At 43.6% G+C, this 17,825-nt stretch overlaps 1 protein-coding gene across 1 annotated transcript; it reads right to left on the bottom strand.

Annotated features, from left to right (window-relative positions):
• Window positions 1-7,176: 7,176 nt before the first annotated feature.
• Window positions 7,177-17,781, bottom strand: mettl4 (methyltransferase 4, N6-adenosine). The gene is made up of 10 exons (XM_086192348.1): window positions 17,776-17,781; window positions 17,580-17,604; window positions 17,335-17,405; window positions 15,920-15,985; window positions 15,352-15,712; window positions 15,151-15,220; window positions 14,242-14,416; window positions 14,070-14,161; window positions 12,683-12,774; window positions 7,177-8,024 (listed from the first exon to the last, which is right to left on the bottom strand). The coding sequence occupies exons 1-10, from the start codon at window positions 17,779-17,781 to the stop codon at window positions 7,798-7,800; spliced, it is 1,185 nt and encodes a 394-aa protein (XP_086048474.1). The 3' UTR covers window positions 7,177-7,797.
• Window positions 17,782-17,825: the final 44 nt, after the last annotated feature.

Below are 17,825 nucleotides of genomic sequence, written 5' to 3'. Positions count from 1 at the left end.
GAAACTCCATTTGTGTGGGCAAAACAAGCTGAACCAGTCTGGTTGCGTTAAAAAAAAAAAGAAAAAAAAAAGCATAATGTGATTATTCATCTTACAAAGTCAGATATAAGATTCAGTATCACTGTGCGTCTGGCAAACTAAATATGTTGCATCCTTCTTTCGCTCACTTTCAGAACCGATGCACGCTCACAGTCAAGATCTGAGGAGGCAGCAGCGATGGTGAGAACTGCAGCTCTGCCACTTTTGGCCAGAGGGGCCGCCAAACTCCACAGAAAGTTTTAGCAAAGTGTAACTGAAAGCTTCAATGAAGTCTTGTTAATCAAGCACAGAGTGATTTCCTGCCTGTCAGTCTTTTTGACACCTAGACTGCTTAAATCTTTCAAATGTATCTGCTACGGTGACTATTTTGGACTGGCTGCTCATGTTCAAATGTTTAAACAGTCCTTTTTCTCTCTCTGACACCTTTTCATTGACTCGCTGACACAATGCTACTCGCTGACAGATCTTTTGTTTGAGAGACATGAGGTATCCTGTGAATGAATATGGATGGAACTGTCCATCTGTCCATCTGCTGTTAGCTTTCACTGACACGGAATTCTGACAGGACTCAGCAAGAGACTGTAAAGAATCTGAAAATGAGCTTGATGTGATATTTTCCGTGGAGCCCGAGGGAAACGCAGTCCGAAGGAGTCGTTTCACTTGCATTCATACTGCGCGTACAACAGATTGGGGATGTGGGATGTTTGCAATATTAGCTTTGAGCTTTCTGTCAACACAAGAGAATGACTTTCAAAATTACCAGATGATGAGGAAGAGATGTGTGTGCTGGGGGGGGGGGGGGGTACATTGACGCAGAGACACAGAAGTAAGCAAATACACACGTTTGTTGTGGTGCGGAGAACATCGCAGCAGCAGAGCAGTGAAACTCCCCCGATAGCTGGATGCTTTTTGGAAGATGAAACATACTCAGAGAACTGGGCAATTAGGAGTCTCTTTTCTAACTGAGATAGATGTGTGGCGAGTGGGAGTAACATAGAGTAAAACCCACACCATGACAAGGAGGACTAATTAACGCAAATCAAATCAGAACTGATTGCCTTAAATGAATAATTGCAATCGAACCTGCAGGGAAGAAAAGAGGGAATACGATGACAGTAAACCCCTGGGAAGGATTCATAATTAGCTAGTATCCAGCTAGCATAGCCAGTTCTTTATGGACGGAGGAGATGGACACCTATGGGTCCACAGAGACCCCGACTTGATTAATGCAGATGTCATGTCATTCCTTCAGTCCAGTCTCCTTTTAATAAATCTGTAATTTAGCTGCTGATTTGAACTCTAGCCACATGGTGTCGCTCATAGCCTGGATGTCAATTCCAACAACAATGTTGAAGGTTTACAAAAGTTTTCATTGACATTTGCCAGTCAGAAGGCTCATGCAAAAATTATAAAGCCAATTTTCACCAAACATTGTTGAATTTGGGGGCAGATGAGTCATAACGCCACCTAGTGGCCACAGAAATTGCATGTCTTTTTCACGATGGTATACCTCTTGTGCAGAGTGACTTTTCATTGAACAGAACTAAAGTAGCCATCCATCTTCTACCAATTATCCTGTTAAGGGTCCCGGGGGAGATGGAGCCTATCTCAGAGGTGGGGTTCACTCTGGATGGGTTGCCAGGGCCAACACATAGAGACAGACAACCATTCACACTCACTGTCACACCTACGGTCAATTTAGAGTATCAATCAGCCTCGTCCCCTCTTGATGTCTTTGGACTGTGGGAGGAAGCTGGAGTACCAGAGAGAACCCACGCAGACACAGGGAGAACATGGAGACTCCACACAGAAAGATCCTGTGCTGGAGTCGGGACTCGAACCCAGAACCTTCTTGCTGTGAGGTGACAGTGCTGACCACTGCACCACTGTGTCCTGTCCAATTTATGTAGCAGGGCAGCTAATTCTGATATCCCGCCAAAGCCTCTGGAATCCAAGTGATCCAAATTTCGCACCTTTGCCTGAAGACATCCGCAAATACAGTCTAAATCCTAGTGCCACCTAGTGGTTACAGGACAGAACAGTAAAATGACACTGTTAGCTTCACATGATGTACAGTAACATAATATACAGAGTGAGGGTGTTTTCTCTTGCGCCACCTTGTGGATGCAGCAAGTTATTTTTGCGCCACATTGCACACGTTAGTCTGCTCCTTCAATCCAAATACTATCATCATGATAGATCACCAGTTCCATCCTGATATGATACTGATTCTTTGACTAATGATCCAATATTTGCAAAAATGTAAAGGTACAAAAACACAAGTCCCTTAAACAATTGTTACCACCGTATAAAAGCATGTGACACCCGAAAGATATTTCACCTTAAATCCAAGTGTAATTTTCACTTCACTTTGATGACGTGGTAGCTATATTTTGCACACGCACGTCCACAAATGTCACTCTTCAGCACTGATTTGTGTTGAAGATGAAAATGTGAGATGTGTGAGCTGCAGCTGTAAGAAAATCATGAGCGCGACAGTACGGCGCCCTGACACACACTCATCTCTCATTCTCTCCACTTCCAATGTATATTTAATGACATCAAGATATATCTTGTCCCTTGGGTTACTGTGAATCACTTCATAAAGTATATGGCACCATGTTAAATCAGATTATATGAACAGATTTCTTCATACATACTTTTAAGGTATTCGGGGGGGGGGGTCCATTTGCTTTGATTCTTCTCATCTCAAATTTAAAGGTAAATGAATCCTTTGAGGAAATGAAATTAGCATTTGAAAGTGTATAAAAAGAGGAAATCAAAATACGCTCCACTGCCTGAATACAGAACTGCATGTAAAAAAATGTATCCCAGTCGTTTAATGTCAGGCTGTGATTATTAGTGAGGAGACAGAGAGAAGGAAGAAAATGTCTGATGAAATGAATGACAATAAAATGGAGGTGTAAAGAAATCAGCATTTTAATATTTACCACTTCTTTTGCAACTATCTCCCTTGACAAAGGGAGGGGGGGGGGGGGGGGTATTGGTCTGGATAAAAATATCCAGAGTTTCTTTTAAGAAGATACTCGAGTTGCTACCCTCCCATCAACATCAGAGTTGGTGGTAATAAATGTACACCTTGGGAGTTTGTTTTTGCGTCTACAAACTCAACTTCACAATCTCTCTGATGATGCTGACTGAAACGGCTGATGAAATTACTAAAGTCTTGCTGCTCTTTCATTGCGGTTTCTCCTTTTTTGGGGCGGGGGGGGGGAGTTTGAGCAGCGTTTGTCGAACAGAGACAGAACAGAGGACGGGGCCTTGGGATTGAGACAGACGAGGCAAAGCAGCACCTCTTAGGAAATAATTATCTCTCTCATCCCCCTGCAGCCTCCTGAGGGAGATCAAGCCGTGATGGCTGCCAGTTTGCGGCACGGCTCTCTCTAAACCAAAAGCTTTGTTTTTTTTCCCCCCTCCCTCTGTGAGCTGAGTTGTTGACAAAGGATCTCACTATTTACAGCACTATTTTCTCCAGCTCTCATACCCCGAGTTACATGGGAAATATGTCTGGCTGTTTACCACTGGCAATATGGGACGGTCTCCTGTGGAAGCTTACACACTGGAGCAACTGCACACGCTCGTCCCCTACCACACTTCACCACAAGCATCTGATGGGATCGAAGTGCAGCAGAAAAAAAACCCATTGTGACACATTCTGGCTCTCACTCATCATGAAGCGGGGAAATATTGTGTATTTTCTTGCCACAAAAGGAGAATTCCTGGTGGAGGGAAATGGGACACTTGAGTTTTACATCCTAAAACCTCTTGCAAATTCCAAACCACGAAAAACAGGTTCTCAAGAGCACAATCCAATCCAATCCATCCATCCATCCATTTTCTATACCACTTATCAGTAAAGGGTTGCGGGGGGGGGGGGGGGGGGGGGCTGGAGCCTATCCCAGCTGCCTTCGGGCGAGAGGTGGGTTCACCCTGGACAGGTCACCAGTCTGTCGCAGGGCCATCAGGAGCAATTAGGGGTTCAGTATCTTGCTCTAGGGAACTTCGATAATGTCACTGGGGGAAGTGAGGATCGAACCAGCGACCCTTCGGTTGCTATATGGCCACTCTACCTCTGAGCCACGCACCCCCCCCCCCAAATTAATCACGTTCTTAAAATATCTTTCCAGCAAATTCGATGTAAATCCACACGTCACTTGTTGAGATCTCCTGCTCACAAACACACACACCTGCATGACAGAAACTGTTACTTTTAAAGGAACTATAATTTCAGGGGTGAGTGCTTGGGCTTACATCAGTGCTGCTGCACACATACATGTATGCCTGGACTACCTGTGTGGCTCTGGAGGGTCCTGCACCTTTATTCAGGGGTTTGGGGACTAAAACGTGGGTCTGATTTAACAGGAGCGGGCAGACGTGATGTTCTCAGCACAGTAGCGGTATACATGGGACTCAGCGGACACCAGATACATGACAGCTGATTGTCCATTGTTTACTCAAGCCTTTCACCGCCCCCCCCCCCAGAACAACCAGCAGTGAGCCAGTATCAATGAAACCCAACCCAGAGACTCGGACGCTCACGAAAAACAAAAGTCATACCCCTTCATTTCAACAGAGCTGGAGGAAGAGGAGAGACCAGGTTTGCACTCTGGTGCTTCATCTTGAGTTTGACAGGACATGCTCCCCCCGCTGGCGCCTGGAAGATGGTGACATCATTCTGCAATGTATTGTAGGCTTTTAGAGAGTGATTACGTAGTTTGATGATGACAACCGAAAGAGAAGAAAAAAAAAAAGAAGCTGTGATGAGGAAAGAGGATAAAGAAAGAGGGTAACGGTTTCTTCTGTCTTCCAATGTTTTTCTTAATCTCAATGAATCTCACACACTGTGATACTAAAGCACTCTTAACTGAGCGATACACTTTAAATCTTTGATCCCTGATGTGTGAAGCCTTTGAGCATCTGGTTTGATGGAAGACAGATGAAGTACAAAATAATAAAAATGCTGCGAACTGTAATAACAGCCAGTGGCAACACAAACTCGTCATGGCACGCCATATTCTCATCAGTAAAGCCGGCTCCGTCAGCGGCCGTATGCTTCAAACTAATCGTCCACGCTTCTAACTTCCAGACGAGGCTCGCAACCTGACAGCATCCTTGAAAAGAAGTTCTTTCAGGCTAACAGGAATTTGTGGAGATCCATAACAGACTTTATAATAATAATTGATGGAATTTGACTATGATCTTCTGAGAAATACACCGATCACACAGTGACTGCCTGAAAATGAGGTTTAAAACACTGAGTGAGAGAGTTTAAACCTCAAGTGTGCGCTTGCATCGCTGCAACAACAGAACCGTTAGTGATTCCTACCGGCTGCTAACGGGGAGAGGCCTCATCACAGGGCTTATTTATTTTTCCTCTGATTCCACGAGTCTCTTTGTACCGCGTACGGTGACGACAGTTTCTGGAACTATTTTTCACTCAACTCAACTCAACTTTATTTAAAAAGCACTTTAAAAGAACCACAGCCGACACAAAGGGCTGTACATGAACAATCGTTAAAAAAACATAAAACATAGAACAACAAAAAAAAACCTATAAAAAAAGAAGAATAATGGGAATAAAAATGGGTTTTAAGATTGGTTTTAAAAATGGACCGTGAGGCACTTGAAACCAAGAAATCGGTCCTGACTGTGGTTTTGGTTGAGGACTGGTGAAACTTCAGGTGGTAAGGAAACACTTGGTCAGGGTTAGGAAGCATAGAGGTCCTCGGGGTCGTGTCAGTCGGGGAGGAAAGTCTTTAAAACTCAGCCTTGACCTGCAAATGTACATCTCAAAGGTGAAAATTTAAAAGCGGCGTCCTTTTGCAAAGGCGAGTTGGTCGTTTTTACCCTTTGACTGCTACAGCGAGGTATGCACATCGTTTTTTGTCTCCATCATGCATCTTAAGATTTGCTGTTTTTACTGGGAATAACTGCCACTAGAGGGCATCACTCTTCAAAACATCTCCAAAACTGAGGCTAGGGGGTTCTACTGCATCGTAGTGTGACGTGTAGCACCTCTGACTCCGCTGCCACGTGTCATGAAATGGTATGTGTTCATTCTTGGTGTATTTGTAACGGGAGAGTTTCTGAAACATTCAAGGATGAGTGTTTCTTTGAACTGCCTTTCGTCTCCGTGGGAACACAGACAATAGTGAGAAAAACTTGGTGAACCGCATCTCCCCACCTCCACACTGCAGTACACATTCCATTATCACGTCGTCCGAGTTAATCACAGACGGTTTGGTATTTTATGGGTTTTGTTGGACTGCAAGTTTGAAAGGATGAAAAATAAATAAAAGTAGCGCCGGGTGATGAACTGCAAATGGAAGGTGAAATTCGCATGGATTCAAACAACCTCTACATATACCTGAGATCTTATCTGCATGAAGAAAAGAAAAAGAAGAAAAAAAAGCATCAGCAAACAAAAATAGCTGTTTTCATCTTTTTCCTCTTCCCTCTCAAAGCTGACAGCAGTATCCTTAGCAACTACATCAGCTATTTTAAGACCTTCAAACAACTTGATTTGATTTATGTGCTCAGAGACAACAACTTGCCATCACGTCACTACTGCCTCCATTTCAGAAAGCCAACTTAACATACACCATTTAATTTAAAACAAAATTTAACTGTACGGTCTTCCTTTGATGTACATCCGCATCATGCGTAGTAGTTATATTTTCTATAGCAACACGTAGCAGGCACAGGACATGATACTTACACCACAGTGCATGCAGAAGTCTGGTGTCACTTCCCTCTCACTCTACGGAACCACCGCACACTTCACTCATAACCTCTTGCAGCTTCAATTAGGGCTGACACACAGGGGCACCAGGGGCCAGAGGAACGCAAACTGAGTTCCGTCTATGTTTTGTTTTTTTTTTGTTTTTTAAGTTTGATTAACTTGTGAAGTTTTGAAAATGACTCTCTTTTTAAATTCACACCACTCCTCCACGCATCTGTTTTTCATCTTCTGCCGGTCTAGATAAGAAGAAAAGGGCTCTGTGGTGTGTTTTGGAGACAGGCCACGACAAGCTAAGCTGTAAATGAACCACACTGGCTTCATTAGCTCTGATGTGTATTCCGCTGCAGTGGCCCGTATGTCATCCTCATCAGCCTGAAATCACCCCTGCTCATCCCTTCGACACCACACCGTACAGCAGCACGCCCCTCTCTGGAGACCAGCAGCTTATTAGAGAGGCCGTGACCAATTGGAAAAGGCAGCTTAATGGTTATGTTGATGGTTATAGGTGTGACACAGGAAGAATCTGTCATTCAGCTAAAAAAAGAAGGGAGAATTCTCAACAAATCAACTGTGGAAGTTGTCCTTGAAACAGCCGAGTAGAAGTGCGCACGCAGCCGCTTTATGAAAACCAACGCATTTAATAGGAAATATTCTGAAATCTGAACATCATAAAATGAATAAAAACAGCAGCGCTTTGATCAACGTCAAGGCGAAACGTGCCAAAAATCACAACAAATGTAAAATTGCTTTTTTAACTGATTGCATTGAGGGAAGTTGGGTTCAAAACATTGCGCCGCAAAAATGCACTTTCATCTCTCCAAGTACATCATCAGGCCTGTGGTTCACTACGCTCTAAATGTTTCCCCCCGACCCCCCCAAAAAAGACATCAAAATGTCCCACAAGTATTCAAGTACAGATCAAAAGGATCGAGTACAGAAACATGTTGAATCTTTATTAACCAAAATACTGATGTAAAAAAATGCTGCTGGAGTTTTTATTCCACGGTGGTGGGAGAGCGATGGCGATGAGAGGGTTTCCCAGGTGAGCCCGTGGCCTCATCTTTGGGAGTGTCTGCTTGATCATCTAAAGGCGTTAAAGTGAAATAGCTTGTGTGCTGAAATCGGAGCACTTCATTACCCCAGCTGGTCCATCCAGGCTGCAGGTTTCGAGCAAACAGCTCCAGGCACTTGGCTCCGGCTCCTACATACGGCTTTAGCACCTCTGTGACAAGGACGTAAAAGAGAGATGTGTATAAATACTTTAGAGTAAACGGCAAACTTCACGTGGCATCATGACGCTTTACCCAGATACTCAGTACACATCCGTGCACTCTGCTTCAGGACCAGTTTCAATGTGTGCAACAGGCTAGGACACAGTGTTTCACTGCCCCCTCTGGCCGAAGATGGGACTGCAATAGATTTGTTGGTATTTCATGTCACATTGTTACTCACTTACTTTTCTGATGCACTATAAACCACCACCATAGCAAAAGATCTTTTGTGCAATATAACATATGATGCTATAAATAATAAAAAGCTGAATTTCTTACTTGATCATTTCTTCTGCAAAACAATTGAGGAGCATTTTGTTGTGTATTCTGAGTCCACTTTTTTTCCCCGTTTTTTGGAGGCTCCTCATTTTCATTTCCAGCAGCCTGAGGTTCAGCTGAATTTTTCCACTGTGAAATTTTGTTGTGTTTGCTGACATTAGAATACATCACACATGACCCTTTCAAGGACCATCAGAGATCTGAATGTGTTTCTCCTATGAGCCCCCAAGAACCGGCCAAACTTTTGTCTTGAAAATGTAGAAAACCACTGTTGTTGTACAGTAACCTGCTGACAAAGTCAGAGCTGCGTCAACTCCAGTCAGACCAGCTGCCCAGACAACAAGTGGGCTGCTGACTAGGCAGGTATTTGTCTCCTTGCAACCCGCTGAAGGGGTCGACCCAGATGCCCGGTCCGAGCCTGACCCCCATAGACACCAACACCTGTAACACGGTCGGTGTGCACAAAGGTGGCGACATCTTTAGTCTTCAAAAGCACAGAAGCCTAAAAAAAAAGGTGACTGAATTTTAGGCTAAAATCACTTTTTATGGGACCAAAAGAGAAGTTACAGCATACACTGACGCACATTTTCAGCCATTTAAATGCTCATTACACTTATATTTAATTTGTCACATAAAGAAGGTAACTATTAGACCCACTGAAAGGTAGTATGTGCTGTACCGGGGGCACTTTGCTTGTTACTCTGTAATAAGCCAGCTCGGGCAACAGTCCAGCACCTCCTCACCACAGACTGCTGGTGACCTTGAGTCGAGTGAAGTGACGATATTCCAGGAGCGCCACACCTGACGGATCACTTCCTCTGCTAGAAGCACCCCGACACTCGCCTCAGCCAACACTCGGGGATTTAATGAGCTCAAAAGCCTGATCCCCAAACAGACCTCACCTGCACGATGTGGTGTTCCGCCTCCAGATTTCTTTTTGTATGCATGTCAGAGAGTCACCAAGTGGAAAGGCCAAACATGCACCTCTCCGACTAATTCAGCCTCAACTCAGCTCTCGGAGTTGGCCAGCATACAGAGGGTCTAATTATCCTCTTAAATCTGAGATATCTGAAACTTCTGCAGGGCCAAAACGGTGTGTTACTCAATGAGTGGCTTTACGCTCTCTTCAGCCAAGATTAGCCAAGTAAAAGACAACTAATGATGTTGTACAGGATGGCTCCATTAGTCCAGTCACTCATCTTTCCTTCTATTCCCCCTGATTCACTGCTCATCTAATCTTGTGTTAAACATCTGCACTCAACCATGGCGATGATCATAACTGGAGGCTTGGCTTGTTTCTGCAGAAGATTTTTCCCTTTACAGTCTTAGTCTAATATTTTCAGCTCATATGTGAAATTCATATTAAGGCATTACTTCACTCAAAAGTGAATTTAGCTTTAAAGTACTGGCAAATAAGTTTCTTGACCTCAAAAAGAGGGTTTTTTTTCACTCCACACTGCAGACTGAACCGGCCACGTGTCTTGAGCTTGATGCCAACGGCACCTGACGGCTAGCAAAAGCTAAAGCAACAAAAGCAAAAAACGTCCATTTTTAAACTCTCAAAGCATTTTCTGGTGGGATCAAGTTCTTCTTTATCCAACTGTATGCTCAATAATCCCAAAATGCTTTGATTGAAGCAACCAGCTGGTGCATTCAATGTCCTATTCCATGCAAGTTCACTATCGTACTGAAGCAGAGGGGTTATTAGGGCCTGAAGGTACTTCAGGCGAAGACCCTATTATGTTATTTAGCTTGTTTTTGGCAAAATGTGGATTACTGAGTAAATGGATACATTGAGATTATACTGGATGATGCACTTGAGAGTTTGTAAATAGACAACTTTTCTGGTTTTTATTTTGCTTTAACTGTTGTTAGCTTTGGGTCGCCATTAGCTTCAAGCTAAATATACGGGGCTGGCTCTTTCTGCAAACTGGTGTCAAAAAAAAAAAAAATGCAACAGTGAGAACCTTCTGCGTGAGCTAAAGACACCTATTTATGAGAGCCTGAAAGGCAAAATTGATTCTCTGGGCAAAGTATTCAAGTATCAGCTGAGATAACACGCTAATGCTACATGTTTGTATATCTGTCTTTCCCTATTAAAATGACTCACAGATAATGAAAATATACACGTCTGCTAGCAGTGAGATGATCTCCTTTGACACTGACTCATCTTCAGTGTTAAATCTCCAAATAAAGAGCAGCTCTGCAGAAACCAGAGATGGCAGCAGTGGCGAGATAGTCAGCCTGGGGTTGAGTGCAGAGCCGTTCAGCTCTGCTCAGATGCCTGATAATTCAAAACTTTTTTGCAGGTTTTTAACTCGCTGCTCTCACGAGGGTTGTTTCCAGCTGCAGGAAGCAGCTGTTTAAAACCCACTGGGTGCTTCCTGCCCGCCGCTAAACCAGAGACAGACAAAGCAAGTTAACTAGAAGATGAGGATAGTGTAGCGTGTAGCAGCAAGAGACAGACAGACAGACGTGTGCGTTGAATTTTGGAAAAAGGAGCTAAAAGGAGAGTGAATGCTGCATTAAAAGTCCCAAGGGACAAATATGCAAATGTTTGGGACATATTTCCAGGTGAAATATGATAGAAACACAGGAAATAATGTTGGTAGGAAGAATTGAGATGCTCTTCGAGCAGCTCCTAGAATAAATGCTAACGTCTGCACCCAAACATGTGGTCTGACACAACGCAAACCCAGCAGTGCCCACATCAGACCCTTGACATCGGACCACAACATGTCTTTTTACAGTATTGTCATCAACAATGGAGCAGTTGAAGGTTTCATATAGTTGGAATGAACACAAAGTAGCACAAATCACTGTCAAAGTCCCCCCCCCCCCCCCAAAAATGACAGAAATGCAGCCCACATAATTGGCAATGCGCCCCTGAATGAGATGGGTATGAGCAACTTAGCCTCTATTATAAAACCAAGACAATTCATTGTTCCAAATTTTCAAAGTCGTAGTGGACCCTGATTAATAAAAACCGCATGTCTTGTCATTCGTAGTGAAGAGGAGCGCTTTTTTTTTTCCAACTGCAGCTTGACCATCTGGCAAGGATGTGCGGCGTTTGGAGTGGAGAAACGGTGCCCCCTTATCTCTCCATAGCAACCGAGAATGTCAGCGACAGGAGCCCCGTCTGAGAGGGGAGGAGAAATGGGTCAGGGTTTCTCAACGCTGGAGGCTTGACGGGTTTGTGGCTTCACACCACGGAGGCTGCCCACTGGCTCTGGCAGACCCGACACACTCAACATGAACAGGGAATGCAGCTAAGAGTCAAAGATGAGTGCCAGTGACGCGAGAGCAGCGGGTTATCTATCATGTTTTAGCTTCTTGTATATTATGAAATTTACGAGGATAACACCCGCAGATCTGAGCCACACCTACAGCCATCAGAGCTTTCTCACCCCTTCCAGAATAAAAGAAGAAAAAAAAAACAAAAGGAGTCGAAACATGGCTGCACCTGAGGTTAACCCCCCCTATTGAACACTGCTGGTTCTGGCAGTTTAATATTCATATTATGCTGCAAAGTAACAGTGAATGTTGCTGCGCATGTTCAGTGAAGATCATTTTAAACGCAAAAAATATAAACAATCCAGACCTGAAGAAACATGAAATACTTGAGATGAACTTTCTTCATCAAAGACATTTTTAGGATTTTATCTGAAGAATATCCAGCCACTGCCAAGAGGTAGAAATTTTGCCTCGCCACCGTGCGCCAGCAAACGTTAGTCGTGTTTTGCTCTCCATAATGCACAATAAATTGCATTCCCGAGAGGGAGGGGAAATGACGTCAAGCCTCCCTTATTCATAGTGGCTGCATATTCATTGTCAAGGTCTTTCATTGATTCAAAGTATCAGACTCGCTGTAAAGCAAAGACTTACAGCACCACAGTGACTGCAGGTGGGAGGCAATGAATAAGAATGGATAAAAGTGAGATATCAAACCTGTCCTTTATTTTCCTGCAGGATTGATAACTATTTATCTTTTGCCCATGTCTTCCACATTCAAATTCATCCTTCTTTTATTAAAATGTTGTGGGAATGAATGTTGCCCCAGTCATCGCACGTGTGGAACAGATCCAGAATGCAAATGCAATAAAAAGCTCTGTAGCGAGTAATAATCTATTGCTTAGACGCATTTTATTTCTCACACATATGTTAACAACTTTAAATTGCAGTCATGCAAATCTGAGCCACACTTTCCGTCCAGTGTCTGTTTTACCCCCTGTAGTAGGAGTGAGGATAACTCGCCGACAGCGGACAGCAGTCAGTGATGGTGCTATACTGCCCTCTGGTGGTCTAGTAGGTACATTTTTGCCATGTTTACCTGCAAGTGAAGGCTTCTGGGAGTGGAGTGATGACGGGACGCTGACAATCAAACGCTGATCTTCAAGAGGGAACTTGGATGTCTCGGAGGAGCTGAAAATAATTTAAATCAGAGGTTAAATATGAATATATGCAGTCTTGACACATAAATATATGTCACAACTGCTGCTGCACACTCTGAAATCTAAAAATCATCAGCGGCCCACCTGGAACTTTAAACACAATTCAAGCACCTCAGAAACCTGAGAGCAAGACAAAACGGCAGAGTAACTCATCCACTCACAAATACCAGTACAATTAGTAAAACAAACAAATCATCAAAAGTTGTTTTCGTCTTCGTCGTCCTCCGCTTCATCCGGTGGGTCCGGGTCACGGGGGCAGCAGTCTCAGCAAGGAAGCCCAGACTGTCCTCTCCCCAGCCACTTCAACCAGCTCTTCCGGGAGGATCCCGAGGCGTTCCCTGGCCAGCCGAGAGATATGATCCCTCCAGCGTGTCCTGGGTCGGCCTCGAGGCCTCCTCCCAGTTGGACATGCCTGGAAAACCTCCAGAGGGAGGCGTCCAGGAGGCATCCTCACCAGATGCCCGAACCACCTCAACTGGCTCCTCTCGACATGGAGGAGCAGCGGTTCTACTCTGAGTCCCTCCCGAATGACTGAGCTTCTCACCCTGTCTCTAAGGGAGAGCCCAGCCACCCTGCGGAGGAAACTCATTTCGGCCGCTTGTATTCGCGATCTTGTTCTTTCGGTCATTACCCAAAGCTCATGACCATAGGTGAGGGTTGGAACGTAGATTGACCGGTAAATCGAGAGCCTCGCTTTTTGGCTAAACTCCCTCTTCACCACAACAGACTGGTTTAGCAACCGCAAGACTGCCCCAATCCGGACTGCCCCAATCCGCCTGTCAATCTCCCGCTCCATTTTACCCTCACTCGTGAAAAAAAAGTTGTTTTGTTTTTTTAAATATTTGAAAACTTGTACCCTGACTAAGTGACAGTGATAATAAAAATACATAAATAATCATAAAATTTCCAAAATTATTGTAACTACATAAGAAAAATACAGAGGCCAAGAGAAGCCATATTTTTTAAAATTATTTTTAAAGTGCAAGAAATCTAGTTAAGTATGTCATGATAACAAAACCCTGATGACAAAGTAGCTCATCATAACAGAATAATTAACTCAATATCTTAAGAAAACCTAAGTAAGATAACTTTGAAAAAGAATAATGACAAACAGGGCCTTCACTGGCTTCCGTAGATACCTGTTAAAAACTGATCTAATATGAACTTGAACAGGTTGTCACCATGAGATAACAGCATTCCACCCGCCCACTTTTCGCTGGGTTAGAAAATAAAACAGCAGCTGCAACACAGAGAAACGTTCTCCACCTAGAAGAGCCATATCGTCCGAGGACCAGTGTCTCATAGGGCTTCTTGTGTGGTGAATCCAGAGGAAACACAAACTGTCCAGCTGTGGTCACCTGAAGGGAAGCGGAAAGCCTTTAAAACATCTGGAATAGGTGGCCACGCTTAAGTGCAGCTCCTCAAGTAACTGTTGTACCTTCACCCAGTACCACTCCGCCACGACCTGAACTCCCCAGTGTGGATACAGCTCCTCACAGACGAAACGCAGGTGACTGGGCCGGTTTGTGACCCAGGTGACCACTAAACTATTTGGGGAAGCCAGGCAGGGGACGGGGAGCCGTCTCAGCTGGGATGATGGCAAGGAACTGTATCTTCACGGAGGAAATAAACAAAGAGTACATTAATCTTTCACTGTGTGCACCTGAGGGCCAGCACCTGAGGGACACCATGCATGTAGCAGCATAAATTAGGAGTATAATCAACTTCTTTGAGGTAGTTTATTGTACTGTAAAAGTCAGTAAAGATGCATTTTAGGCAAAATGTGTCCAAGTACAAATATGGCCAGGAGAAATGTTTGAATTTTTTTCCCGTATTAATTAATCTACCTGAGATTTTCATTCACAGATGCAAAGTAGAAAAATATTTTATTAATCTTTGGATGCTTAAACATCTTTGACACTCCGACAGTCATTTAAAGGAAACCCTGTGAGAATTCATGAAAGGCCTGGAGAGAAAAACTTGTTCCTATGATGAAATAAATTTGTGGACATCAGGTGTAAGTTGTTCCCTCAGTTTTATTATCTAATATCTTGTGACCGTGAATTAATTGAAATGGGTAAACAAGTCATTTTGTTGTGTCGAAATAACTAAACTGAAGGAACAGACAACTATGTTGTGACCTAAAAAATAAAATAATTAAAAAAATAAAACTTCTTGTGCTCCCCATTTTATTTTATTTCCTTGACCACTCCAGGCCTCCATACATGGTGGTGCTGGTTGAACTATTTTTCTTCTCCGTGGAAACAGAAACAACTCAGATTTTTGTAATAATTATCAGTTAAATCTTACTCTGTCTCCACCTCCTAAAGCCTGGATGCCAAATTACCTGCGACTCCTCTTGACGGACTTGTTTTCCCAGGGCGGATCTATAACTATTAAATCAAACCTCTTTCCATCTGAAAGAAAAACAAGCAATTTCAGAGAGACAAAGATAAGAGGACATGTGTCTCACACTTTACTGATTTTATCTAACTTATTATTTTCTGTGAGCCGAAGTTCATTTAAATTTTGAGGTACTTGGACTCACAGTGGACGAGTGGTTGTATTCTCGTGAAATCTGAGAGCAGGAAGGCCGAGTGTGGTGGTATTACATACTCCTCTCCCATCAGCGTCACCACCGAGGCAAAGTCCACCGCGTTCTCCGTTACACGGGAGAACAAGTCCAGATTTGACATACAGCCACCCTCATCAACCAGCAGCTGAGGACAGACTTCCTTTTCTTCTTCGTCCACTAGAGGGAGCTCTTTAGCCATATCACACAGACTAGCCAGGTTACATGCCTGACAGGGCAGGGCCTCCTTCACTGCCTCCATCTCTCCATTCAGATGTCCCAGCAGTTTGGCTGAATCCACCAAGGACTGGGTCCCTTCCAGAATGGCAGATCGGATCTGCATCGTCACATCATACAGAGATGATTGTGTCAGGGTTGTTTGGCTTCAATAGAAGTGTGTCTGAGACTGTAAACAGCAGCCTGGCAGAGTGGTATTTATGAAATTAAAAAAATCATCTGCATATTTACTCAATGTAATCAGGATTATGCAAAACTATCCGACTTTAAACTCCACATACAAGGGAGGTAATGAGCTCTTACCTACCTTCTCGTGAAAGGCACGTGAATCAATTTCTCCCTGGTTGAGTTCTCTATGTTTTCGTTTCCTTTTCTGAGAATAAAATCAATATTGAAAAATTTTAAAAAGAAAGCACACAAGGTCCATAAAGTGTTGGGCAAGACAAAAATACCAATATGCTTTGAAGGTGGAAGGCAAGTTTGGTTTAAAGCTACAGATGTTACAGCTGATCACATCAGTAAAGGAACTTCATACAAGTTTTGCGCACTGATTTAAATTTTGAAAGAACTGCATCGAACAGCATTAAACAAGTTTATTTTTCTTTTGCTCTTCACCTGTTTCACTTTGGGACCATCAAGAAATCACCAGTACTGGCATTGATTTGGAGTCATCAGGTCAAATAGACGGAACTCACGATACAATGCATATCACGATATTTGGGTCACAACGCAAACTTTTGTTTTTGTATACTGGGATACGACACGACCCAATATTCAGTACCTTGTGAAATCCAAACTAACTTCACACGCCACTGATATGAATTGATATTTAAAAAGTCACATTATTTCACTTTAACCCCTCTTCACTCATGTTTGTTTGTGCATCGGGTGATTTATGACATGATTTATGGCTCCCCTCACGTGTGGTGGCGTCAGGAGCAGGGTTTACCTTCGCCGGTCTGTCTGCCTTCTGCAGCGCGTCCCTATTCCCTCCATGGGGAGCAGCACTGACGTTCACACTAAAATGGCTCTCTGACATTTGAAAACATAGCCTCTTGAAGCAGCAACTGACTGGTGACTTCTGATCTCCTCTCCATCGGATGCATCGCGAATAGCACTGATCTATGAATGAGCATGCGTCTACAAACCAACCCCGCGTGCTCGGAACCACGACTGACATGCCAACGTCCGTCAACAATAGCGGGGATAATCCCCGGCGAATTCAACTGACTCGGTAAATCGGCCGGTTAGGAACCGCCCAGCAACACAACGCTGTGAATCAACTTCTGGATTACTCATAAACGAAACCTAAACAGGGAGGATATCAAAACCGCAGGCTGTTGGTTACAATATGCGTATGGTTCGCGGAAGTAGGGCGTGTTTTTGTCCCTCACCCCCTTCCGTACAGAGGACAAACCATGCTAACTTTAGGGTTGCCAAATCCGCGTTTTTTAAGAGACTTTGGCCTTGTTGTTTGTTTTGCTCATGAATACAGTCACATGAAGTATTTCTTCTACATGACACGTCTCTCTCTATGTCAGCCCTTTCAAAAAGCGTATATGTACTAAAAATAAAGTAAATTGTGACAGGATACATTCAAGAAAAGTCTCCCAAACACACGCGAGAGCTTTACAACATTTTTTTTTTAAATATTGTACATTATTAGTGTACAGGTTCACACGACAAACATGGTGTAAGCAGTATGAAGAGATATTTAGATACCAGCTCTGTTGAGACTTCCCTGCGGTCCTGAGCCCGTTCCAGGACCCCCGACCACAAGAATGGAACGCGGCCTTGGTATCATCAAGAACACCTGTCACCCCTCAATGGCGGCTCAAAATGCCTGGTTTGTCTTGACTGTAACTCCTGTAACGTAGATACAACATTTTAGAGTCAAAACTATTTCTCAGCGTACATGAGCCATTTCAGTTGGCTTCTGACTCTCATCCTGCTGTTTCTTTTCCGACAATGTATCAAGAAAAGCCGCTGCCCCTGGAAACAACACCAACCAAATAAGGACACCAAAATCCGCTCTTTCTTCAGATTGTGAGTACGACTAATGTTCAGTTATGTCATTTAAATGGTTTCTTTTAGGTTTTTTTTGTTTTTAATCCCTTTTTTTTTACATAAACCACATGTCAAATGTTCTCATGCTATTAGCACCCGCATGATAGCTTACCCTGTTAGCATCGCATGCTAAGAACTCAGTCCTA

This window comes from Aulostomus chinensis, chromosome 21, assembly GCF_037954235.1.
Source record: "Aulostomus chinensis isolate RoL2024-O1b breed Wild chromosome 21, RoL_Achi_v1.0, whole genome shotgun sequence".
NCBI lineage: Eukaryota > Metazoa > Chordata > Actinopteri > Syngnathiformes > Aulostomidae > Aulostomus > Aulostomus chinensis.
Note: the sequence above shows the minus strand (reverse complement) of the source record. Positions and strands in the feature narration are given on the sequence as shown.